We start from the raw sequence: 27,855 nt of genomic DNA on the forward strand, positions 1-27,855 counted from the left end.
ATGCCCAGCAGCGAGGCGGTGCCGCTGGGGCTAGGCGCCTGCCGCAGGTCGGGGGCGCTGGCCGGGATGCTGGGGCTGGTGGCGCGGCTGCTGGAGTGGCTGCGCTCGCTGTTCTGGAAGGAGGAGATGGAGCTCACCCTGGTGGGGCTGCAGTACTCGGGCAAGACCACGCTGCTCACCGTGCTGGCGGTACGCTGCCGCGGGGGGCAGGGCGGGGGGCGCCGAGGGCGGCGGCCGGCGGGAGGAGGGGGGTGGCCGCCGGCGGAGAGGCGGCGGCCCGGCGGGGCTGGAGGGGGCCGCCCGCTCCGAGCCGGCCGCTCCGTGTCCCTTCCCCCGGCAACAAGTGCGGGCTTTGCCTCCGGGGCCTGCGGGGACGCACCCGCCTGTCATGAGGGGAGGGAGAGAGGGAGGTGGGGGGACGGCGGGGATGAGAGGGCTCTCGCATCTTTTGCGAGCTGGAGAATGTCACAGCAGGCTCGGATGGGTGTGAAACTGTTTTAAGAGAAAGAAAACGTCTCCTGTGCCTGACTGCGAAGCGCACCCGTCTCAAAGCAGATTGCTGGGCACGGGGCTCTTGCCCGTGGTTCAGAGTGGGCTTCTCACGGCCAGTGTATCCCAGAATAAATGGGAATATATTGTGTATCCTCCAAAGGCCACAACTCCCCTGTCACTGAATTCTCCCCTCCCATCGGTTGCATCGTTGTTAAAGCTTCCCACAATCCCTTGATGGCTCTTACCCGGCATTTAAGTCTGATTTTTGCCTTCTCTTCCCACCGTGGTGATGGCCTTGCAGCCCTGTTCCTCGCTAACGCTGACACCTGCCGTGACGCTTTCCGTTTTGTCGCCATGCTGAGTACGGTCCTCATCTTTGTTTGCTGTGCTCTCCGCCCTGCTGCATTCAGGTCCATCCCGAAGATTTTCTTTCCATTGGAAGATGGAAACAAATATGCACGTTAAATATGGTTACTACTAATCATGAAGCTTAGTGCATACCTTTATTCTGAAAGATGATCACTGTTGTGAGATGTATTGCAGCTCACCTGCCGCCAAATAAAGGTTTTCAGGTATTCTTCAGTCCTCATCCTGAAAAGTCACTAGAACACAAGTCGAAACCAGACTAGGAGGTGTATGGCCTAAAGTCAAAGGGATTGAAGCAATGATGACACGAGTATATGGTATTCATTATTTGCTTTCATATACAATTATGGATTAAGGGAAAAGTAGGAGATTGTGAATTAGTGTGAGTGAAGAAGTAGAGAGAGAGAGCAGGAGAAAAACGAATGGGGTAGGGAAAGTGCACAATGAAAGTAGGTTTTTGGGGGACATCAGCAGTCAATAAACAGAAAAGAGCTGAAACTGGTATTTTAGTTTGTTAGGCACTCAGGCGGGCTTCGTAACACAGGCCTCAGCACTTCTTGTGCCCATTGGAAGTCTTCATCTCCCAAGGGTGGGTTTTGCTGAGGAATGGGGAAGAGGCACAACAAATTATATTGCTTCTTGGGTTGGTTTCATAAACGGAGCAAAGGAGAACACAACAGTTCAGAGACCTCAGTAACAGTAGCATGTAACTGTTTATCCACTCACACTACACCACCTGTGGAATGGCATCATACATGTTTGTCTCTGTCATGCTAATATCTTGAATACCAGAGCACTGTTGTTACTGCAGGTCTGATTTTGCCAGCAAACGTGTTGCTTAAGAATATTGTACAAGGCATATATGTTTTCTGACTTGAGGAGTGTCACACATTGCAAGTTTTGTAGCTTTTGATCTTTGAGTCTGGAGATGATGCACCATGGTAATCACTGAAGAAGGGTGGCTGAAGAATTTGGGAGTAAGGCAATAGATAATAGCTTACTCTTGAATACAGTTTATATGGGGATGGCGAATAGATTGGGAGCTCTATGTGTGTTTGTATGTATGTGGCTAGAGTGTAACAAGATGGAAATAACTGTCACAAAATAGTGGCTACTTAAAATGCAGACTGTGATGGATCATAAAAACAAATGGTAGGAACTTACTATTTTTTTCACTTTGCAGTAGTATTCAGAGATCTTATCAGGCTAACATTGGATAAACACTCTTTGAGACAGTCTCCTCCCTGAAGAGCCTGAGCCATATTTAGTCCTCTGTTACCAGTAGAAACCTTGGATACTGTCACTGCCTTTTACTATGGATGTGCACTGATGTAATGGGTAGAGGGTCTGGCCCATGGTCATTATCATGAGGGGTTATGGCAGTATTCATTATCAGTTCAATATTCAGCAACATTTAGAGAGGACATTGCAAGCTTCTTAGCACCACTTGTTTTCATCTGTGTCAGGGTGTAATCTCTTTTTTACTGAGATACAACAATAAACTTCTTGGCACATCTTGAATATTCACCAAAATAGGTAATTTGTCATGTAAAACTTCCTTAGCAAGCAAAATGGAACAGATTTTTTACTTTATGGTGCTTATAGCACTTGAAACAAAGCACAGTAATCAGAGTTTTTTGACTAATGCTGACAAAAGATTCAACATAATACTTTCTTTTCTTCATTGTGTGGGAAAATAAAGAACTGTAAACAGAATACTTTCTTTGTAGCTGTTTCCGCTCAAGCAGAATGGAAATTTTTTAGAGGAAAAGACTAAAGACCAGACACTTACTCTTTGCACTCTATCCCCAATACCAGAGCAGTTATGATGGGTTTGTTTGATTTTTGTGTTCCATTTTAACATATTACATACGGTATACAATTTGCTGACAAAAGTGGAATTCTGACTTTCTATGAGTTTGTTTAAACAATAGCGTCCTGAGTCGGTTGGCCTTTTTTCCAGTCATTCCTATGCTTGAGTAATGATGGCACATCCTCAGGATTTATGCATTCATATGTCTGTCCTCCACAAATAAGTGTACTATATATTCTAACAAATTAGGCCACTACCTCCTACAGGAGATGGTTACTGATTGGCTTTGTCTTACTCCATCCAATTAAAAACTTAAGTCACTGCTGGGTACGTGTATCTGCATGAGGCTGCAGGTGCATTTGTCTTCACTATTTTTTCCTACTGCTGTTGACAAGTCACTGAAGCAAGGAAAGGGGAGGAAAAAGAGACTTTCAGAAACAAAAGATGGGGAAGATGTCTATAGTACAGAATTTAGCAAGAAGCTTCCCACAGGTAAGGTTGAACAGGTAATTGAAGGAAGTTGTTTCTTGCCTGAATCTAATTCTGGATCTAATTCCAAACCCCAAAATCTTGTGAGAGGATCAAGTAACTGTCAAAGTTTATATAGCTTTTAATGTCCCAGATGAAAAACAATTAATCTTAGTTTGTGAACATGAACTGGAGGCATAGTGTATTCTCACTCTCCATGAATAGCAAAGAGAAAAGCTGCAGAAAGCATACAGAGAGCAGCAATAGCACTAGGGGTAGCTGGAGGCAATGTGCACGCTGTAAGGCACGTAGCTACTCTGGTGCACCCTGAAGCTCTGATCATCCAGTTGTCAGATGGGGAGGACCTGTTGGAGCACACCTGCTTCCCTCCTTGTCCACATACCCTTATTTTCTTCCAAAAAAAAAAACCCCAAAAAACGCTAGGCCACATAGGATGATGTAGTCGGTAAAGGGAATATGAGCAGATAGATACATGGAGAGCCATTGTCAAGTCCAGAAGGTCCTGCTGTCCTTTCTGGATGGGTGGTAACCCAGCAGTACTGTGTATGTTGCAGAGAGCACCTGGACCTCTATGTAGACATAACTATTAAGTAACCATCTGCATATCTTAATGCGCCATGCCTAGGAGACACGATATCTTATTAATGATACATTTTGAAAAGGAAGATGAATAATTAAATACTTGGATCTGAGTTTCTCCTCAAAAGCTGTCTTCTGGAGTGGGTAGATGTGTGTAAGGTTCCTGTTGGCATGATGACAAGCGCCTGTCTTATAAAAATATTCCTCTGAACTGGGGGAGGAGGCAGCACTTTGATTTTGTTTTGGGTTTATGGTGTGCTGAGTTAGTACCTTGTATTTTTCTGTCTTAATAGTGTTCTCTTAGCTTCCACAGTGGGACTGCTCTGCTGCCACCTACTCGGAAAGGGTCTGCATGTAGTACTCTCTACATGGGTACTCCTTCACCGTTTATTAAATTTGGAGTTAAACCATTGGTAACAGTAGTGAGAAACTACAGGAAAAAATCCTGGTATAGTCAGTTTTATCATATTTTATCTTATTGGGGGTTGGACTATATGACCTTTAAAGGTCAAACCATTCTATGATTGTATATTTTGACTGTGCTGCTTTCTGGTTTGCTGAAGGATCGGATGAAGAATTATCTAAGTCTCGTGGTTTCTGGGGTGATCTTTGTCGCTGAGGAGAATAAAAGATCATTTAAAGGGGCTGAAATGAACAGTCTTCCTTGGAGTGACAATGCATTAATTGAAGTGCTAGCTAGTGCTCTTGCAGAAAATTAATGTGATATTTCACCATGTTGTAAAATAAGAATTTTAGATTGCAAATGAGAAACTTATCTCTTAGCTATTTTATAATATTTTTTTTTTCTATTCTAGTCAGGGCAGTTCACGGAAGATATGATTCCTACAGTGGGCTTCAATATGAGAAAAATAACAAAAGGAAATGTTACCATAAAGGTAGGTGTGCATGTTTGAATTAATACAGAGTGAATAGCTAATAGACAAAGTAATTTCAACTTAGAATGTGAAAATGTGGGAAATATCTTTTAAGATGGTAGGATCATTTATCTATTTTTCTAGCTCAATAATATCTTTTTGAAAGCATATAGTCGTATATTCCTCTGTTACGTTAATCTGATTACATTATATCCATGCCAGGCAGAAGCTTTGTTACACTCTTGTGGGTTAGAAAGGTCATAAAATTCTGAAATAATAAGGGAGCTGAGTTGCCTCCTGAAGGTCCCTCCCCTCCCCTCTTCACTTCTAACTTACACATCTCAGCAAAGAGTGCAGTTTAACTTGCATAATGTTAGTTATACGGAAACAGAATGTCTAATGTAAGACAGTTGTCAGGGAACCACCTCTTAGGCCTATAGAGGAATATAGGTGATGCCACTTGGGTTTTGATTCATGCCATAGGCATCAAGATAGAGTATATTCCAGTAGCTTTAAGGCACTCTCTTTTGTGGTTGATGAGTCTAGATTGAATTCATAACTTCTGTCTAAAGTTAGGTGAAGGGAATATAGTTTTTTGGCTTTACCTTGACTTTTTCCTTTTTTTCCTTCATTTTCTCTCCTTTTGCCCTCAGTTCTAAAGGTATTCTTTTCCTCTGGTTTGCTGTGACTCCTAAACCTAGGGAAGATTTTCTGAAATGACCTGTAATGTGAATATAAGTAGTTATTAACTATCTTGCAATTCTCTCTAAGCAGTGAGCAGGTAAAGGAAGGGAAAAGGGATAATTGACTTCTCTTGGTTGGGAGATGTTAAAGCTGGACTAAAAAACCCTAAACCTAAAATGTCCACAGTGGTGTAAATACAGTGACTGCCTCTCTCTTTCTTGTCATAGTATCTTGCTATACTTTTTCAAATTTCACATGACTATAGTGCCTTCAGCTGTACATTTCACTTGTGTATCTACTTCTCTGTTATGACCTTGCAGAATAATCAATAAGTTCCTCTACAACTGCTTACACATTACAGTGCCTGATAAGCCAGTCTTTTGAAAGCTATTGGAATGGAAAGTCCAATGCCACCCAACTGTTTCCTCTTATCACCCCAACCCTCCTTCCCATATACCCTCTTGAAATTCATGTCAGATTTGGCTGAAATAAAAAGTCTTAACTATACCCATCTACAAGAAGGGCCGGAGGGAGGATCCAGGAAACTATAGGCCTGTCAGCCTGACCTCAGTACTGGGAAAGATCATGGAGAGGATCATCTTGAGTGAGCTCTCACGGCAAGTGCAGGGCAGCCGAGGGATCAGGGCCAGCCAGCATGGGTGTATGAAAGGGAGGTCCTGCTTAACCAACTTGATCTCTTTCTATGACCATGTGACCCGCCTTCTCGATGCGGGGAAGGCTGTGGACATTGTCTACCTGGACTTTGGTAAGGCCTTTTACACTGTCCCCCCCCTGTTACACTGAGAAGCTGGCAAATCATGGCATAGACAAGTGTACTCTTCACTGGGTAAAAAACTGGCTGGATGGCCGTGCCCAGAGAGTTGTGATTAATGGGGTGAAATCCAGCTGGCGGCCGGTCACTGGTGGTGGTCTAAAGTTGCGGCAGGGGAGGATTAGATTAGATATTAGGAAGAATTACTTTACTGAGAGGGTGGTCAGGCACTGGAACAGCCTGCCCAGGGAGGTGGTGGAGTCGCCATCCCTCGAGGTATTAAAGAAACGTGTAGACATGTCACTTCAGGGCATGCTCTAGTGCCCGAGATTGTTGGTTTGTGTCTGTTTGTGGGTGGGTGTGGGGTGGGGTTTTTTTTTTGGGTGGGTTTTTTTTTTTTTGTGGTTGGACTCGATGATCTCAAAGGTCCCTTCCAACCAAGAAGATTCTGTGATTCTGTGATTTTGGTTTGATTTTAATTTCCCGGGAAATTTTGGCAGATTGTGAAAAATACATGATGGCGAGTATCTTAAAACTAGATCCACCGTAAAGACTGTAAAAGGCTTAGAAGGGAAATGGGGTAAAATGTAAAATGGAGTAAAAGTGAAGTGGAAGAGAATCATTATTGCTTTGATAACCTCAAGTTAGTGACTTTGTGCATGATCATTATGATACATACATGATTAGAGCCTACTTTGGGAGAGAATCTGACCTCATTCTTATCACAGAGCAGGCAAGCAAGAAGACAAAGCATTTTTAATCCATATATTTCCTGGAAGGAAATGATTGATAGAAACCTGAACTTTTTTTTTTCCAGTGTAGATGGAGTGTGTGTGAGTTAACAAAAAACAAACTGTCACACGATGAGCACTGCAATGTGTCCAAACTCTTCCTTGAAATAAAAAGTCAAGACTGGCACTGCTTTACACAGTGGCCAGCTCTCGGAAAACACAGAGGAATTTATATGGCAATATGAATTAGCCTGCATCAGGTGGACTGCATCTGCAGAAAACGGAGGTGATCAGAATCCTCTCAGCACTAATTCTTGCAGCCAACCCTGTATGCTCTATTTATTTTGGAGACCCAGGAATCCAAAAGAGTAAATGGAGAGAGAAGTAGTGCAGAAGGTGCACATTCTGCTGAGTAACAGTTATGCAGCTTTTTCTTGTAGATGGAGGCTATTATTTTGTGATGCTTTCTGTTAGTCCTTCTGAATGCTATGTTTGAAGCTGGTGAAAAACTGCAGAATTTGATTGATGATGAAGTTTCACTTCTGGTCTTGGCCCTTCTTCACGTCTATTCTCAGTGTATACAAGATCATCCAAGCTCTCCCTCATCTGCTGGTTCATTTCTCTGTGGCCAGCTCTGCTTGTGATAATGCGTATGCTACATGTAAGGTAAGGCTGGGAAGGGGAAATGTCAGTTTACGGGAACATCTGCTTTGATTGCAGTAGGGCAGTACTCATGCTGCATAACAAGAAGGTATACTCATCGGGAGAGAGCTGTTGCCTCTCTTCCATTGCTGTGGAGTTACTTTCCAACTCTCCTCATGCCTGTTAGCTTCTCCTCATCAAACATGTTCCCCTTGTGTCTCATCCATTTGCATAAACACAGAATTGCCAAACCCCAAACACCTCCTTCCTCAAAATACCCACTCCTGTCCCTTAAAGAGGAAGCAACAAATGTCCTGTCTTAGTCCGGGGGTGAGTTTGTCAGCAGGTGACAAAAAATAAGAAATTCTAATCTTGGGTCCCTCTGTTAAATGTGTCTCAACAACCATCCAAGTGTTGTTAAGCAAGGAGCTGAACTCTGATATAGAAAGAACATACTTCAGCCTAACAGTAGGTTGGTAAATTTCTGTTGATCTTCTCCCAAAAGAGTGGCTTTTTGATCAAAATCAGAACGTCTGTAATCTTTTAATATACCTGCTTTTATTCCAGTGGCAGCACTTCTAAACCTCAGTATGATGTTCCTCTTGCTAGGGTCAAAGTAGGCTTACCTTCTGGGAAAACTAAGAGGCCATCAGGCCAGCCTAGTGAAGGTGGCAGATTGAAGGTCACCTTTTACAATCAGCTGAAGTAGATCATGATATGAGGTTTTACATTCTACTTTAAGCCTGGCCCTGCACCCTTGCACCCTCTTTTCCATCAGTACCAGTGATCACATGGCAAAGCAGTAGTCAGATCAGCCAACTGATCTGGATGAAAGCAACCTCTAAAAAAACCCACCAACCAACCAAAACAAACCCACCCCCATGCTAATTTCTCCCCAGTCCAATTTCCTAAGTAGTGTGCTCCCCAAGCAGCTGCATGATTGCTGGTGCCACCACAGTGTGGGAAAACAGGATGCAGACACAGGCAAAATCATGCATTTTGGGGGCAGCCTGGAGGGATTGACTTAGATGGTTAGAACTCAACCATGTTTAGAGTGCAGATTCGGAGAGGAAGAAAGCAGTCTCTCCATTTGGTGAGAAAAAAAAAGTTTTCCCTCATCCTTCCACTCTCTTAACTGCAAACTTTTAAGCACCACTAACACTGCCTGTTCCTAGAGGGCTGCCAGAATTACGTGTTCAGTCTGCACACATAAACTGCTTGTGGATTCAGATGGATCAGTGATAGTATTTTAAAAAAATGAATGTTTAATGTTATATTGTTAGGATTTACGCACTTTGGATGGTGTTTTCTAGTTCTTATAATTAATTCATGATTCGTATTAGTTATGAAAGAGAACTTATGGAGAAGTCAATGGGCATTGTTATCAGAAAAACAGCCTGATTGATGTGCTAATTGTGTAGATTTTCTCCCCCAATAGTCTCTTTATTATACACAAATTAATATGTACACTAGCTATGACAGCAAATCAAATAGTGTATTTACAACAAGAACATCAGAGGTACTGCCTTACAAGTGCAAAGGCATCCTAAGGCCATCCCATGCTTTCTTGACCTCTTATATATCAATGGCAGATGTGTAGGAGAATGTGACCAGTGAGAAAATTGTGATTAGCACTGTGATATGAAACATCAATTGCAGACTCACAAGCAAAAGCTGTTTGTTTCAGTTTAAGTAGTCAAACTGTTTTAAGTTTTCATTTACTCAAAGAGGTATTTTTCTCTTATTGTTCTTTTCAGGCATACAGGTGTTCTTTGTCCTCCTGCCTTCCCCTCTCTTTCAGAAGAGCACATTTGTACCGAAACAGTACCTTCCACTTGAGCTTTAGCAATGCTTCCTAACTCATCCAGGGGAGGATTCTATTTTATTTATTCCTAAATGTCAGTTTCATACACTTTTCATCGCATCTGCCTTGGTTTACAACTGATCAAAGAAGTCCATAGATGCTACGGTCAATAAAAAAGATGCTACAGTCAATAAAAAAGATACTACATTCAACCTGGTTCATAAATAATCCACAGGAATAAGGATTTCCTTTCAGTTCTATTGTTTTCTGTCTTTTGCATAGAAAGAATAAGGCTGTAATTGAGAATTTATATAGAGAAAGCATAAGGGTAGTTGGAGTGCTATACTGATGCTGCTACGGAATTGTCAGACGTGGAAGAAAATGAGAAAGCTGTTGATGGTTCATTCAACTAGACAAACAGAAATAATTTACAAATAGACATAATCTTCAAAATAAAGTGTTTTCTAAGCCAGGATAGTTCAAGTAGATAAAAGCAATGACTAATAAGTTGGTACTGGATTGTCTGCACAAATGATACTGCAAGATCAGGTTCAGACAGAGAGGAGGTGGGTGAGTTTCTGTGGAACCATACCTTGTTTTACACTTTGATCTCCAAAGTCGTTATATATAGTTGTTATAATTGAGAACGTTAAGAATAAGAGGATAATGCTAACATTATTAATATGTTTATTATTTTCAAGAGTGATACTTGGTTTGGAAGCCAGTCTGCACAGGAAAATAATTTACCTTAACCAGTTCCCATGGTCTCTCTGCTACAACAGCGTACAGTGAAAGTAAGAGGTGTAGGGTGTATGTATAGATGCTTATTTCCTTAAAAGCCTGTCAAGATGAAGTACGTCACTAAATCCTGTATATAGGTAAGCTGTTAAAATCTTACAGCCTAATTGCTAGATAAAGTTTCCAAAATTATTTTACTGTGAGAAGATGACATCATTTGCTGGTAAGTTGATGACTGAAGATTGGTGAGGGGGTTGCCTCTTACTAGAATCCTTTGATGAGCTATTTGCAGCCTAGTCAACAAGGATTCAGAGTGAAATTTTCTTTAACCTCTTTATCCCAACAAAGAAGGTTACATTTCTCATAGAAATACTATGCTATTCAATTGTCAGCTATTAAAATTCCTGGAAAAAGTGTTATTTTACTAAACCTGTGAAGTCCTTCAGACATGGTAGGAATGATCTTCATGGTAAGCAGATAGGTCTTTCACCTGACCTTTTTCAAAGGTGTCAAGGGAACATTGCAAAACAGAATCAAGTAAACTTACTATAAGAGTGAAGCTGAGAAACCATCTAGGTCAAAAAGTCATCAAGTGAAGAAATGGCATTCAGGAAGTGTAAGACTGATCACCTCAGGCAAAGTATGTCACAACACCAACAAAGAGGTGATACTAATCCTTCATCTGTTTTTTGCTGTGTTTTGGGGTAGGCCACTAAGAAGGAAGTACTATGCTAGTGCAGCATCACTGCCTAGTTTCTTTACTAGAGTTCTATCTCTAGATTCCGTACAATTCCAGAAGGCAACAAGAACTAAGGAGACCATGGTCATCTTTACTTTCTTCTGTTTTTGACATTTGTTTCCAGAAGCTAGCAGATTTATTCTCATATTTAGTCTCTAATCCTGCTGTGTAAAAGTATGGTCACTGGTATGCCCGTGTGTATGAGTACTTGTCTGAACCACACTGAAAGAAAAACATGGATTTATGCAAGCCAAAACATTTTGCAGGAAGATGCCAATTTCATGTGCTCTTTAATTGAAGTTGAGAATGATCAGAAACGTAAAGCTGTCAGCTTTAACCATGAATTGTCAAATTTTGGCTTGTCAGTGTATTCAATAAAACCTGTCACCTGTTATTTCCCAAGAAAAGAAGCAGCAACAAAGAAAGATTTTACCAGGCAGTATTTGAAATCTAAGCAGGAAGCGTTATGGATTTTGAGGTTGTGGTTGAGATATTTACTTACAGGATGATTTTCAACATCAAAATACCTAATGTATTACAATTTAAGGATCTGTTAAAAGTATTTTGATGTAGTTCATAACAAAACTGATAGCTGTCATTTTTTTTCTGATAAAAAAACTATGGCTGAATTAATTTGGGGTTTTAATTCCAAGCAAATTTTGTTTGCTGGAATTTCTCTATTTTGGGATTTTGACGGAATTTCTCTATTTTTGGATCAGCTCAGTATTAGTAATCTTTTTGCTTTTATGAGATTTACTGTTCAATAAGCTAGCCAGTAGCTAAAAAATATCTATTACCAAACTGAATTTCAAGAGTCTCTGAAGGCATGCATCACGAACTGTTATTTTAAATGATTGTGAAGCTGCAACTAATCAACCTTTGATTCTCACAGTGATGTTCTTAGAATAGTCTCAGGTATAAAAAAGAAATAGAGCAACACCAGGCATCCATACATCTGCAGCAGGCCGTGCAGCAGCTTCATTTTCCTTGCTCTTGAGCTTCGTTTTCTTAAAATAGCACCCCCAGTCAGTTTCTGCAGCCGCTGGATATTGCAGTCCGGAGGGAGCAGCGAGCAGCTGCTCAGGGGACCGGAGCTGGGGAGGTGGGACGGCGGCACCCCAGCTGTCACCACTAGAGGCCAGCGTCCTTCCACGGGAGCTGCAGCCCGGGCCAGTGGCGGCCAGTCCGCGGGAGGGAGGGGGGAGCCGAGCTTCTTGCTACTTGCTATTTGCTCTGATGTGCAAACAGCACATCAGAGAGATGTGCAGAGGGAGGAGGAGGAGTATCCCGGCTTTGTGTGTTCCTCATCCAGCTTCCTTCATTGCAGCGCTTCTCCCTCCTCTGGATAGTAGAGTTTCCAAGTCTCCAAACACCCTCATAGAAACAGAATCCTTCTGATTTGTAATGCTTCATCCTGCTATTCAGTAGTAATTAAAAAACATCTTACCTGTTATGTCATCATCTCACTTGTCATGCAGTAGTACAAGCCTCTGGGTGTACTGCCTTTATAGCTCCAGCAGTGTTTCAGCAAGTGATGGCTATTCCATACGGCTTGGGTAACTCGGAAAGGCCATGCTGTATCTGGGCTGATTTCAAGTCAAAAGTGATTATTTCTATAAGGAAGAATTCTTGTGAGGTGTCCCAGTGATTTATGATGGTTGTGTGTAAGGAAAAGACGTACTGCTGGATTCAAAAGCAGGAAGTCCAGTTGCTAGTGATATACCCCCGGGATTGTTCAGTGTCTGTGTTAGTGACTTGGATGATGGGACAGAGTGCACCCTCGACAAGTTTGCTGATAATACAAAACTGGGAGGAGTGGCTGATGCAGCAGAGGGTTATGCTGCCATCCAGAAGGGACCTCAACAGGCTGGAGAAATGGGCTGACATGACCCTTCTGAAGGTAAAGAAAGGAAAGTACAAAGTCCTGCACCTGAGAAGGATCAACCCCAGGCACCACGACAGGGTGACTGGCTGGAAAGCAGCTTTGCAGAAAGGGACCTGGGCGTCCTAGTGAACACCAAGTTGACCATTGGTGAGCAGTGTACATTTGCAGCAGAGAGACCAACAGCATCCTGGGCTGCATTAGGAAGAGCTTTGACAGCGGGTCAAGGGAGGTGGTCCCTCCTTTTTACTCAGTGCTGGTAAGGCCGTACCTGGAGTACTGTGTCCAGTTCTGGGCTCCCTGGTACAAGAAGGATGTGGAGCTACTGAAGAGAGTCCAGCAAAGGGCCATGAAGATGATTTAAGGGACCGAAGCATCTCTCATATGAGGAGATGTGGAGGTAGCTGGGACTGTTTAGCCTGGAGAAGAGAAGGCTCAGGGAGATCTCATCAGTGTAGCCAGAAAATGTAGCCAGACTTGTCTCAGTGTTAGGACAGGTGGAAATGGGCACAAACTGAAATATGGGAAGTTTCATTTAAACCATAAGAAAAAGCATTTTTACTGCGAGGGTGATTGAACATTGGAACAGGTTGACCAGGCAAGTTCTGGAGTCTCCATTCTTGGAGCTGTCTGCTCTAGTCAACCCTGCTTTGACCAGGGTGAGTTGGACTATGCGATCTCCGAAGGCTCTCGCTACCCTCAGTGAAAAGGAGTTAAATGAGTGTTAGAGAGGCTCAGGGAGTAAGTATGGAGCGTATTCAGTATTACTCAATGATCAACTAAGAAGGAAAAGTATGAAAACACTATCCCATCTGATAGTTTGGGAAGAGAAGCCTTGGAGACTGTATCTGTGCTGGGAGTTGTGCACCGCAGTGTGGGACAGGATGATGCATTAGGTAGGAACCTCTACAGTGGTTGGGACAAACACATGGGGCCGGAAGCCAGTGTCCTGAGTCAGAACAGGGAGTGTTGAATGTTGCACCAGTCATGCTGAGTACCTGTTAGGACTCCTAAAAATGGGGACCAAGAGTTGATCTCAAGGAGTCATCTAAACCAAACTTGTGCTCTTAGGTGAATCAAGTATTTACCCAAATATCTTAGGTAGTTTTTTCTTAAAATCTGTTCTTCCATGAAGAAGGTTCTACAACATCCCTTGTTTTGTACAATGTTCTTTAAGTGTTAGAAAGCTTTTTACATAATATCTGACGTGAGTTGCTGTCATGACAAATTGAGCTGCTTTTTTCTTCTCTTCTATATCTGGCAGCCATTTCCTGGAAAACATTATGGTTTTGCTCCCCTCTCCCCTCTTTATAGGTCGTATTTTCAGAATCTCTTTGCACCCTTTCTTTTTTCATCTGGACTTCTTCAAATTTGTCTGTGTCTGTTCTATAGACTGATGCTCAAAACTAATATAGGAGCCTCTCTGACACTGGGGACAGGGCAGTACATACTTCCAAAATTGTACATAAGATGCTTCTGCTAGTACATGCTGGTTTAAGATCTGCAACACTGTTGAAACACATATTTAGTTTGTGAACTGCTCAGGCTTTTTGTCCTTCACCTCTACCTGGTTATTATCCATTTTGTGCTAGTGCATTTGGTTCCCTTGATGCAAGCGCAGCATTCTGAACTTGTGTGTGTTAAATTTCAGCTTTATTTCACACCATCCCTCTAGATGGTCCAGATACTTCAGGATTCTGATCTTTTCTTTTTATCCACTCCCAGTTTGAAGTTATCTGCAGTTTATATAAGCATATGTTCTATTCCAACATCTTGTTGCGACACCTGGGAACCATAAATGCTGTCCCTCATTAGCTCTGTCCTCAGCAGCTTTGCCTCATTGGTAAATGCTGGGAATCTGTCGGGATTGCTCATACTTGAGAGGTAGAGGACAAGAGGGACACACGAGGAGAGTGCCAGGGAGCTGCTCTGTGGGGTTAAATCTGTCATGGGAGAATGTCCTTTTCTTGTCTAATTTACCAATATTAGATTACCTTTTCCCAGCATACACACTGTTGCACACCCTCCTGGCTTTTCTCTGCTATTGAGTAAATACTAATTTTTGCTTTCATGGTTATATGTTCTTCAAGGACAAGCAAAATTAATAATCACTACAGTAGTTATTGATCAGCAGTTCTGAGCTATCAGTGTCCTTTCCTCTGGTGTCTTTGCCCTTAGTCTTCCAAATACAAGTTCTGCCTACAGCTTATAACTTGTATATGTCTACTTTCAGCAGAATCTCTTGGATTTTGATGTCTAGAGACTGATTCATGATCATATGAAAAAAGGGTTACAGAGGATTCCACATGGTCATGCATAATCAGGCTTTTCTGCTTTGGGGAGGACACAGTATTGAGGCTAGGGTGGGTTGGCTCCTTCTATTTAGAGGTGTGTTATGTGTTGACTGAGATGATTACAGTCTTGGCTCGAAAGCTGGATTCCTGGTACTCTCCTGCCTTAGAACACAATGTGGAGCCAAGCAGCATGAGGTTCAGAAAACGGTTTCTGAGAACAGACTTTGCTTTTGTGTCCTGTGTAAAATCTACCTGTTGATCCTTCCAATATTGTACCCTCTGTCTCTAATAAAATGGCAAATGTACCCCGGTCATTGGGAAATAACCCCTTCCACTGAAATGCTTCTGCACTTGTTTTCAGGAGTGGAAGACGTTCAGCCATTTTATGTCGCAAGTCTAAGTCCATTTCCCATTCTTCAGTGAAAGTGCTATGATTAAATTAAGTAATTATGAACTGTGAAGTGTGCATATAGTATTTTTTCTTTCTGATGTGACTAAAATAAAATGCCGAGTTGCCAAAAATGTTTAAAAGTTGGACTTTATTGCCAGTCAGGAGTGACAACAGGGTTCTTTAAAGAATCAAGACTGATTTCAAAGACACAGTGTTCTGGGAGGTGTTGTCTGCAGAAAATGTAGCCACGTGGTATGTTTTTTTCAGCTTTAAGAGCAACTGTAAAGGCATTTCCAAAATATAGGATGATAGGTAGTAAGTATTCTAAGGTAGTAAGGTATCCTAACTTCCATAATAGGTTACGTGGCTGGTACAAGTAAGGCTCTATATTTTATATCCACAGGGCAATTTATTAAAAATTTTAAGGTTATTTGATTTAGCTCTTTTTATTCTTCCTGTTTATTAGTTGGGGAAGCTGAACATTACTGGTTGAAGATTCCAGTCTAGAATAGGTGACTACTTAGGATTTGTGTCCCCTGAGCTTAGCCAGGTGAAAAGGAGGAAGCCCACCTGAGGCAGGTGTCTAAACTCGGTGGGGAGCAGTGAGTGCTTTGCAGGAATGGTTCAGCTGGTGGGCAAGGTGGGCAAGACAGATAGAACGTTTCCTGCTGTGTGTGCCCTCTGAGCCCTTCAGTAGCCACAGAGATTTAGTCACTTGGATTAGATGCCTACGTTTTAGGTGGCTGAAGCTGAGGGAAATTAATCCCATACTTTCCAGTTATTCCCTGTCGTTACACGTTGAGTTGGCTATGAGTGCTATGGCTGTTTGCTGCATGCACATAACCTTCTTAGTCACATCTCAGTGTACATGGACTTGTCTGTGTATAATGTGGTGTTGGAGGTTGCTGATGCTACCTTACTCTCCCCAAATATTCTTCTATGTTTAGAATTTCCTCACCTGTTTGTTCAGGTTGGGTTTTATGGCTGGTATTTTCTGAATACTCCCAAACAGAAAGATATGTTTCTGAGTTCAGGTATTTGTAGTGTTGGGTTCAGCTTGCAAATTAAGATGCCTGAATGTAACCAGCTAAATGTCTGCAATGAGGGTTAAGCTCCTTTAATAAGAGTCAGAGAAGCTCTAGATGGTACCGCCAAGCCTAGAGTGTAATTCTGTCATCCTAAAGAAGACATTACAGCTGGTGGGTTGAATAGCTGTCTGGGCTTCACTGACTACCATGAGATCGTAGGTACTGAAGCCGTGTCTTGACATTGAGATACAAATGTGTCATTGTACACATCTCTGTCCACACGAAATATCCTACCCAGCATGTCTGAAAAAAAAGCCATGTAAAACTGACATCTAGAAAATGCATTTGGAAAATCTTTTCCTGCAACTTTCTCCTTAACCGTCAAGCCTTCCCACAATATTAGCTAATTAAAAGAGACACAACTAGAGGGTTAATGAACCTTCCTGTAACTGAAAGCTTTCGAAAAACCTTTGAACCTATTCCCCAGCTGCATTTTTGCTCAACTGTCACAATACCCCTCTGTGGAAAAGAATTTGCTCCTTGAATGTATCAGTCTTAAGGAGCCTTAGATCCACATGAAGAAATTGAACAAGAGACATGTCCGGAGAGATTTCTCTTCTAGAAGAACTTGATTAAAGTATAAGCCCTATGGTAAGTGATGATTCCAAAGTATGGTGTTTAATCTGGTTTACAAATTGAAACATTGTATTATTTTATGAGAGTGTGGACTTGCAAGCATGATAAGAATTAGTACTTTATAGGAGTAGACAGGAACAAATAAAATTGTGATTTATGAAATACGGTAGAAGTAAAAAGTATGCCTTTGAGATTAAGCGTAAACAACTCCTTGAGGTTTTAATCTCCCGTGAGGCAATGGTACTGGCTATCAAAGAAACTTTTTCGCTTTTTTGTTTGGTCATTCTGTAGGCATTTTCTGATTCTTAAAATCAGCTGGTTTTCTAGGGATAAAATTATCTCTTAAATACTATGAAAATTTTATTCCTGAAGGACCAACAAAAGCCATGGGAACAATTTGAAGTCCAGTCTCTTTTTAAAAACACCCAGACAAAATAAACTTCTTTCTATAGCTAGCTGTATATTCTGCTGTTAGTCTCCTGCCTCTCCCAGTTCACACCCAAAATATGCTTTTTACCTGTGTATTAAATACTGGGATACAAAAACAGGTGATGTACAAAGCATGCAAGGCTCATGCAAGAAAACTTTTCTAATACTAAGACCTCTCCCCTTTCCTTCCTGGGTGCCTCTTGTATTCTCACAGTTCTGTCTGTTCAGTCAAGTACAGTGGAAATGGTTTGGGGCAGAGATTTGTGTTTTGAATAAAGTAGTTAACTCTGTCATTGTCTATTCAATATAATAAAGAGTATTAGAAAGTTACTACTAGCACCATTTCAATTCCATAGGCAAAGAGGTGAGGATTTTTTTTTATCTATTTCGTGCATTAATTTTCTTTACCTATTTCAGATAATTATAACTTAATATATTGATGTAAACTGGGTTCCCAAGCACTAGTTCCCAAGCAGTAGCATCTTCTGTCCTTCAAGTTGTACTTCGACGAATAGCTGTAAGCCTTATTAGGGAAACTGACTGGAAATGACTTATCTTTCCATTGTTTCAAGGTGACTCTCCTAATGAGAACACTACTTGTTCTGCAGTGCTATTTAATATGGTATAGATACAGTATATCATCAAACAGGGACAAAACCAGTATTTCTTTATCTTGTATTATTTATTTTGTGATTAGTCCAGGCTACCATCTTGTAGATTTTTCTGACTACCAGGAATAGTCGCTGTCAATCTCCAAAAATCTGATCTTGCTACTGGCCTCCCCTGTCCTCTTTCCCCTTCTTTCTTCTCTGATCTACCAAGAAAATAATTTGGTTTCTTTTTCTGGACACACAGATGTGCACCAGATGGTTACTGATAGTTTCAAGGTCCTGATGAGTTATTGGAATAATTAGTGTTGGTGTGAGGTTTGTCATCTAACTATAATACTGAACTGTGTACTCATCTCTTTAAAGCTTTTAAAATAAAAGTTTATTTTATTAAGGCTTTAGAAAAAGCACTTCAAATATCAGTCAGATAATAACTGATATCCAGTTCATGGTCAGAAGTTCACTCAACTCTCTTTAATGTGTAAAATTCTTGATCTTATGAAGGGGTTCAAAGGCAATCTGCATTTAGCTGATTGATATACTAATGTTATGCCAGAAGGAAGAGTAAGATATCAATCAGGGAATTATTTTAATAGTGAACTGGGAAATACTTCTTTCTAAAATATGAATATAAGGTGTTGAAAATGATAGATAAATTGATACATTAATATGATGTATGGACTGTGAAATTAAAAATATAGCCGCATTAGTTGAAGAAGGCCTTATTATCCCAAGGGTCTATTAAGTCTCGCTCTTTTGTGCAAGTCTTTGTTGCTATAGCAGTTTTAATATGTTTGGATTTATAAAATATAAATATGAAAACAGCTCTTAAGAAAATTTGCTTCTGTGTATGTTACTTCCATATTTAGTCTGTGTTGTAATGGATATGCCTCCTAGATCTGGTGTATAGCACCCATTGTTTTGATAGCTTTATCTGATTAAAATAAGGAATAATTACTTCTTGACTTTGACATAGGAACAAATCCATTCCTTTTGTTTTTCAGTGTTCATCATTATTTTAATAGATGTGTCACTTGTAACACAGCTGTCTTAGGATGTAGCTGCAACAGCTACAGCATCACATAGCCCTTGCCTGCATGATTTAGATCCTTTCCAAGATCCTAGATCTTGGAGACAGTTTTGAAGCAAGATTATTGTCATCCACCAAAAATACTGAATTTTTGCAAGCAAAGCAGAATAAGTAACTCCTGTACAGAAAAATAATGTGCTGGCCTTTGATGATAAGGAGTTCAGTGGGATTGCCGGACACTAATAGCACGCATAAGTATTTGCAGGATTGGAGCTTTATAAAATCCCAAGCAGAATTTGAGCTTCCTTTCTTTAAGATTCCCTGATTAATCACTTCAGGCCTACCCTGCACTACTGTTTCCTTTCTTGTTCTGATCAGTTAATCCATATGTCGTTTAAAGCACATTTGATGAACAAATGGGAGAGCTGTGGAGGTATTGGAGCTCCCTAGAGTATATCATCCCTTACACAGGCTCAATCTGCTCTCCGACCAACTCTTTATTTACTTAATATCTGTCTTTATCCTGCTGAAAGAGTGATGCATTCCTAACTCAGGTCTCCCTAGCTCCATAAAAAATGAAACTTTGTAACTGTTTTCATACAATGATGTTATTCTTTGTGAGTTTTAGGCTGTGCATTTGCAGAATCCACTTTTGTATGTGAGTAAGTCTTCTAGCAATTAGTGGGAAAGGGTAGGATTCTCCAAATGGACATTTGGAGCTGTTAAGGTCACAGGACTGACTTGCCCTATGAATGTGCTTGTCTCCCTCCATTGCCTGGAAGGGGCTGAGAAGACCAGTCTCTTGAGGAAGGTCACTTAAAAAACTGCCTACCTTTAGGCATTGTTAATACAACCTGCATGCTGCATGTAAGAGCATTTTTGTTCTGTTCTGTTAGTACTGTGTGGTTCAAAAAAGTTTTGGGGTTGGGGTGTTCTTACCTTTTCCAGGTATGGGACATTGGAGGGCAGCCAAGGTTTCGAAGCATGTGGGAGCGTTATTGCAGAGGAGTCAATGCAGTTGTGTAAGTTTTCATGTGTATGCCCATAGATAATGTATTTTAATATATATATTATTACTATAGAGATGCTTTTCTTCCTGTCCACCTCCATCACATGAGACGACCCAACATGATAGCAGTAGTGTGTTTTACACATCTACCAACCCAAGTATATAATTAACTGCATGTTCCATGCCATTTTTTCCCCACAGGCCATATTTAATCTGTATCTTCCTGTATTAATAAATGCGAGGCTTATAGAGCTCAGGACTGTTTAATGCAGTTGTCAATGTGAACACATTTGTCGCATTTCAGATGTTTTATTGCAACTTTCTGCAAGTAATGGACAGTACCATAAATAACTCTGTTCCCATTGCAGTTACATGGTGGATGCAGCAGACTTAGAAAAAGTAGAAGCTTCAAAGAATGAGCTACACAGTTTGATAGATAAGCCACAACTGCATGGAATTCCAGTAAGTATTTTGATTATTATTCTTACCTGCATGTAGACAGTGTAGCCTAAATCCTCATGAATTCCTCATGGTTCCTCTGGAATCTTGAAAATAAGAGCTTAAATATAGTGCAGGCTTGATACATTGAGTGCTCTTAGAAAAATTATTGTGACATTTTTTCAGAGGACTCAGCATCTTATCAGTGCTGCAGTGTGTTTGTGTCTTTTCTAGTCTAAAGGTCAGAAAAGATTTGGAAAAAGTTCATTTTCACGTGTGGCATTATCAGACAGTAATTACTTCCAGTCAGTCCCCTTGTTGGCTGGGTTTGAACTGGTGACCCAGATACGTTTCTGGCAGTATCTTAAGGCATGCGAGATTTGTCTTTCTGAAGGTTGGCAGGCACTAACATCAAATAGTGTCTTCTGTTTCCAGAGATTGTAGAGAAGCTTGACTTTTTCTGTGTCATGACTTCTAATTTTTCTTGACTTCTTAGTTTTCAAACTAAACTGTATGGAAGAAATGCAAATACGTATCTGTTCTCCAGTAGGAAGTGTCAAAGAATAGTATACTCTGCTGAAATTCTAAGGAGGAATTATGGAGGTGGAGACTAATGTTGTTTAATTAAACATAATCTGCCAATTTAGAGCTAGTAGGAATCAGTCAAGTTAGTGCTGATCTGTGATGCTGACACCACCAAGCAAGAGTTCGTACCTTCGGTGATAAGAAAGAAAACAATGGCACATACAGATCAGGAAGATCTCACAACTTGATGGCTTTTGCTTGGCCCCTTTTTTGTAAGCAAATATTTGGATGCTTGGCCAGTGCAAGTGATCAAAGTCACCTGAGGATGAGTAGACAGCCAGCCAACATGGAATCATTGTGAGAATAAAGTTGTCACGTGTCCATTCTCAAAGGCGATTTTTTCAAGTGACTCTCCGTCTTTTTTATAAGGTTTGCTATTACTGTTGTGGTTTTTTATGTTATGTACATATCGAACAAATCCTACAGAAATCCATAGTCATGCTATTCATGGCAAGTGACATTGTCTGTCCTTTATACTGTCTTCACATCCTGTTTTACTTTGCACTTTTTCTTCCTGAAATGATAGGTCTCTCATATCTTCAGAAGTATTTAATTAAGTTCCTTTCCTTTTATATGTTATAATATCACATTCCAATCGCCCAGCCTGACCAGCAAAGTAATTGCCAAGGTGCAGTAATGTATTTTTTACTTATTTTTATTTCATAGGTAGTAACTAGTATTGAACTTCCATCAATTTATTGTACTCAGGCTTTGGCATTATAGATTTTAAGGTAGCTTTATTAATCTGAGGCTGCAAGTAATGAGTTTTAATGTGTTCCAGATTCATGGGAAATAATGGGACAATCTTGATTCAGTATTGTAACGCATCTGGAAAACAATAATGCAATCATAATTAGAAAAACCTTCCATTGCTTACTTTATCTTAGAATGTGCTCAACCCATTCATCTTACCTTGATTTATACCTGAAGCCTTAAGTATTGCATAGGGACTTTAAAGTTCCAGCATCTATTCAGTAACTTTTCTGCATTTCTCTGCCTTAACTCCTACTGGCTGCCCTTCTGATTTCTGCCATGGATGCTCAAAGGGGAGGGAGAGGAATCAGTCATTTGGCTGGTGCTTGGGTGATCCATGTTTTGGTAGCCTGGCTGCTTAGTCAACATTAAGAAGCCGGGGAGCAAAACTAGAGAGAATCATGTCTGGGTCTTGAGGACCCAGCCCCTACTTTTGATTAATGATGTTAGTCTGGTCCTGTGGATTGAATGTCTTTTGGTGGCTCGAGTGCAGCCGGTGCATACTTTCCTCCAGGTTTAGCTGCATGCAACATGAATCCACTTAGTGCAATCTAACACCATCCCATAATGCCATCCGGAATGGAGAGATTCCCTTCCAGAGGAGACTTCTGATACTGATACACCCAGAAATAACTGGATCCAGTTTTCAGAGGGTGTGCATCCAACACCTGACTCTGGCTAGGAGCAGGATTTCCAACAGTCGTTGGTCATTTTGAATATGTATGCTTTTGTGTTCTAAATACTTGGCTTCAAGTTCCAAAATAATGCCAACAAATGGTTAAAGACCATTTTTAAATAAATTTTTATTGCTCCTGGATTTAACATGAATATGAATGATTTCTTTCAGGTGTTAGTCCTTGGAAATAAAAGAGACCTCCCAGGTGCACTGGATGAAAAGCAGTTAATTGAGAAATTGTGAGTAGCTGGCCTGTGTAAAAAGCTGAAACACTGTGAAGTTTGTGGAATCATAGAATTGTTTAGGTTGGAAAAGACCCTTTAGATCATTGAGTCCAACCATTAACCCAGCACTGCCAAGTCCACCACTAAACCACGTCCCTATGCATCACATCTACACATTTTTTGAGTCCCTCCAGCGGTGGTGACTCCACCACTTCCCTGGGCAGCCTGTTCCAATGCTTGATAACCATTTTGATACGTAAGAGAAAGTCGTTGGTGGTCTATGGCAATAACCAGCTATAACAGTTTCAATTTTATATTCTCAGATGATCCACTTTGAGCTCTGCTGGCAGTTGAAATAGCAATCTAGGCTGATAACTGACGGCAGTAGATTTGAACATCCCTTGATTATTATTTCGGTTGTGTAAAGTTGTTTCAGATAATCCTGTTTTCCCATCGCTGAAGATACAACTGCTATAGATAGTAATAGGCTCACTTATACTTTTCCGAGTACATTGTAGTGGCAGTTTAATGCTCAAATGGCATTAGAACAGAACTGTTTCAAACTACTGTCTGTAAATTTAAGCAATTCAGATATTTTTGGCATGTATCCAAAGCATATACTTACAGATTACTGAAACTAACTTAGATTGATGCATTGTAAAGGTATTTGTAAAGGAAATATACAGTTTTGTAAAAATAGCCACTATTGCAATAATTTTGCAGAATAGGATTCTGTGTCTCAAATAGCATAATTTTAATGAGTAGGAAGTGCAAGCAAAGTGAAGTGAAGTTTCAGTATAGAAGGATGGTCCAAAGGCTAAGCAGCTAAACTGGGACTTAGGAAATGCAGAATCACAGAATGGCTGAGATTGGAAGGGGCCTCTGGAGGTCATCTTGTCCACTCACTGGCTCACGCAGGGCCACCTAGAGCTGAATACCATAGACCATGTCCAGACAGCTTTTGAGTATGCATAAGGATGGAGACTCTGCAACCTCTGTGGGCAACCTGTACCAGTGTTGAGCCACCCTCAGAAATAAAAAGTGTTTCTTTATGTTCAGAGGGGGCCTCCCATGTTTCAGTTTGTGCCCGTTGCCTCTTGTCTTGTCACTGGGCTCCATCTTCTTTACAACCTCCCTTCAGGTGTTTGTACAAATTAATAATATCCCACCTGACCCTTTTCTTCTCTAGGCTAAACAGTCCCAGCTCTCTCAGCCTTTCCTAATATGTGAGATGCTTCAGTCTCTTTATTGTTTTAGTGGCCCTTCACTGGACTCTCTCCAGTAGCTTCACATCCCTCTTACACTAGGGAGTCCAGAACTGGACACAGCACTCCAGCTATGGCCTCACCAGGGCTAAGAAGAGGGGAAGGATCACCCCTCTCAAATGGCTGGCAATACTCCTCTTAATGCAGCCCAGGATTCCATTAGCCTGTTTTGCTACATAGCTAGATCTCCTGAAGTCCAGGGAGGTCACTATTTAGTTGTCCTCTTTATTAGAGTCTCTTGTGTGATCTCAGGAATCTTTCCTTCTTGGTGCCTCCAGTCTCCATCCGCTCCAGGAACGTAATCTGTTTCCTGCATGTGTGTGTCACTTGTGTGAGGATAAATAAATGAAAAGTGACAAAGTGCTCGGAAACTCTAATGGGGATAGGGAAATTCCCAGAAAGAAACATAAGTTAATTAAGAATCAGTTTCTTCCTAAATGTAGAGGCATCCTTTCAGTAGGAATCAGATCTGGTATATTTAAGTATGATAAAACAAACATCCTGAAGATTAATGATGTGATCATTTGAGTACTGTTATTTGATTATAAGACTTACTAGAGATAAAAGCTCTGGATTCTAAGTGAAAAGAGTAAAAGGTGAATGCTAAGACATGGTAATGTTCCTTGGTTACCACTATAAAATGTTATTTTCAGCTCATGGATTTATGTGGTTTTATTATTTGCTATTACACTGACTTAATGAGAAATCTGAATTTTTGTGAAATTATTTTATATCCTTTTAATCTTTATAGTTTAAGAAAAGTAGGGTTTTTTGTGTGCAGTAGCATATTTTTAAAATTTGATATCTGAGGATAAAATTGAACACACTGAGTAGAAAGCAGAAAACATGTAATTTAATGGAAATTTCTGTTGTCAGTCTTCGTGGAGTTATAACACCACTATTTTATAATTCTTTTTTCTGCAGAAACCTTTCAGCTATTCAAGACAGAGAAATCTGTTGCTATTCTATTTCGTGTAAAGAGAAGGATAACATCGGTAAGCTTCTTTCTCTTACGGCATCATCAGGGTATACTTTATACTTTGGATCAGATGTTAAAAGTGTTAATGAGATTTGAATATCTAACTCCAATATATAATTGAAAATACCGATTTTCTTTGAAAGATTTTGTTGCAAATATTGCATGCAATTGTATTTTTTAATATAGAATTATGTGTAATTTAAAAGTCACTTGTAGAATTACTTAGTTCCCTGAGAAGTTAAGAAATTAATTTGACAGGGACTTTGGAAAAGCATATTTAAAACTCAAAGTAACTGGAGCCTTCACAAAAACTGTGTTACTTCTGAAAAAATAGTAACTGGGTATGAAGGCCTTCGTATTATCATGTGATACTTAATAAATGTTGGTGTTTTGCTCCATACATGATTTTACTTGTGAGCAGGCCTTACATGCATGTGGCTGTATGGTGGTGTTCCTCAAACTGAGGGACTAGTGCTCCTGTCCTGCTGGAGATGAGTGGAGCATATCCTGAAGTCAGTGAAGTTGTCTCCCATCTTGCCTTTGCTTCTTGTCCTTTTGTTTCAGTGGTCAATCCGGCCCAAACCACGACAGACCTTTCCTCTCTCTTGCTCGCTTTCCTCCTCTTTTCTGTCCCTTTCCTCTGTCATGTTCTCCCCTTCCCTTCCCTCCACGAGGCAGAAGAAAGGGGTGAAGCACAGGCTGAGCCAGCAGCAGCAGTTGCCCGGGGGCATGCTGCCTCTGTGCCACCCTTCTCCTCTGCACACGCTAAAACAAGTGGTGCTGGATGGGAGGAATGCAGCCTGGGTAGATATTTATAGCTGCTTTTCTTGAGGAAGCCAGACTCGTTAGAGGAGCTGGGCAGCTCTATAGGGCTCAGCGGAATGAGAGATGCTGGGAGTAGGAACAGGAGGAAAGCCAGTTTCTCCCAGCAGCAGCAGGGGAAATTCCCATCCTTGGCAGAGAGGACCAGGTAGTGGAGGTGGTGGGGAGACTATGCCGTGATACCTGGGCTTCAGGGAGCTGGAGGAGGTGTCAGATGTGTGCAGGGATGTGTTAGGCAGTGAGGGCTTCTCCTGGAAATGGTGTACAGCATTTGGGTATGTTGGTTTGAAGGAGGCCAGACCTAGTTTTGCTGCAGCTTGGGGTGCAACAGCTGTCTCTGAGTGAGGGAAAAACACAGGATATGCTGCTACGCTGGGGAAGGTTAGACTTTGGGATATAAGGACTGAGGAAGACAACATAGTCAGGAATATCTGCATGGGTGAAGGGCAGTGAAGGCGATTGAGATTTTAGAAATGCAGTGCTTCATCCTCATAAAATTGGCGAGGCTGCAGTGGAGGATCTCAAAAGTGGTACAGTGACTAGAAACTCGTAAAACCAGCTTAATTTCTGGAAGGATCCTGGGGCAAATAGGTTTTGATCCTGGTTCATTTATATGGATGGCCTGGAGGAGAAAAGCATGCAAAAAAAGCGTGCTAAAATTTGTGAACGGGAAAATAATGAAAAGAATGATCGCTAATGCAGAACCATGTAGATCACTTACTTTGTGGGAGTCCTAGGAGTAGTGCTGAAAAATAGTCAAATCTTAACTAAGAATCAGTCAAGTATCTTCCAGTGTAACATTTTGCCTAGAAAAAGTAACCTGGTTCCTGAGTATTTGCTCAAAGAAATAACAAATGGGAGCAGACTGTGTATATCGCGTGTGTTTGGAACTGTGTGGGCTTTACTGGAGCACCGTTTGCCATATTTTGAGGAAGACCTTGAGAAACTGAAAAGAGGTTGGGCAAGAACCTAGGGGGATCAAAGGACTGGAAAACATCATTTATAATGAAAAACTATAATGAAAATATAGTTAGCTTATTAAAGTGATGAAACTACTAGGCTGTTAAGGAGAAGACTGGGAGCTGTCTTCTTCCTCTGCATTTTTGATTGATGTCAGTGCAGCTGAATGAGATGATGGTCATTTTTCAGGGCAAACGGCAGCCTATCTCACTGGTCTCATCAGGATGTGTAGGTGTAAAGCTGCCAGTTTCTGTGTCCTGAAAGACTGTGGAAGATTAGTATATAGTTATTAGCTTCGTTTTAGATGCCGTGGGATGCTTTTGTCTGCATCTCAGTGCCTAAGCTGGTCTGCCAGGATATTCATGGAGTGCTGTCTTGAATTTAAGACAGATGTGGCAACAAATTTAAATTTGAGGGCTAGAGCTGTTGCTGCCCCCTGACAACCTTTCTACCTCCCTGACAGATGTTACTGCCTTGAGGAAAAAACGTCTAATCTGCTCATGAATCAGTTTGTGAACTGCTGCAGTTTTCAGCCCAGTGCATTAGATTGTATCAGGAGGGGTACCAATTTCAGCTATCAAATTTTAGTCTAGTGTTGCATGTCTTTCAGAGACCTTGGACTCCTACAACCTACCTAAATGGCTTCTTAATGCTTTGTCAGATGTTTGCCCTTCTCTTTCTTTCTGCTCGTGTATTTCTGCCTTTGTTCTCACACTGCATTTCATTCCAGTCTGGATTTTACAGTTCATTTTACGGTCATCTTAAATCTTTGCTTTTCCAACAGTTCATGTGTGGCTTGGAGAACTTGATGCCAGTCATCATATTTCAAGAATATAAAATGCACACAATTTAAAAACAAACAAACAGAAAACAACAGAAAAGAATCTACCTGAAGTTTTAAGTACTGATTTTTTAATTAGGTGTAAATTAAAAGCCTGTGGTTTCTGGGTTTGTTTTGTTTGTTTGTTTGTTTGTTTGTTTTATTTGTATTAACTTGTTGGTGTTCTCTTGTCCTTTTACACTCTGCAAACAGGCTGTTGAGTTTTTCATTTTGTTTTATCTGTCCTGGCAGACATAACATTACAATGGCTTATTCAGCACTCCAAATCGAGACACTGTTGA

General features: G+C 40.9%; 1 protein-coding gene across 1 annotated transcript; it reads left to right on the forward strand.

Moving 5' to 3' along the window:
* On the forward strand, positions 1 to 27,855 carry LOC141479541 (ADP-ribosylation factor-like protein 8B). The gene is made up of 7 exons (XM_074168773.1): positions 1 to 189; positions 4,555 to 4,635; positions 19,971 to 20,044; positions 20,400 to 20,493; positions 22,655 to 22,722; positions 24,897 to 24,967; positions 27,806 to 27,855. The coding sequence occupies exons 1-7, from the start codon at positions 1 to 3 to the stop codon at positions 27,853 to 27,855; spliced, it is 627 nt and encodes a 208-aa protein (XP_074024874.1).

The sequence above is a fragment of the Numenius arquata genome, chromosome 2 (assembly GCF_964106895.1).
Source record: "Numenius arquata chromosome 2, bNumArq3.hap1.1, whole genome shotgun sequence".
NCBI classification, from domain to species: Eukaryota; Metazoa; Chordata; class Aves; order Charadriiformes; family Scolopacidae; genus Numenius; species Numenius arquata.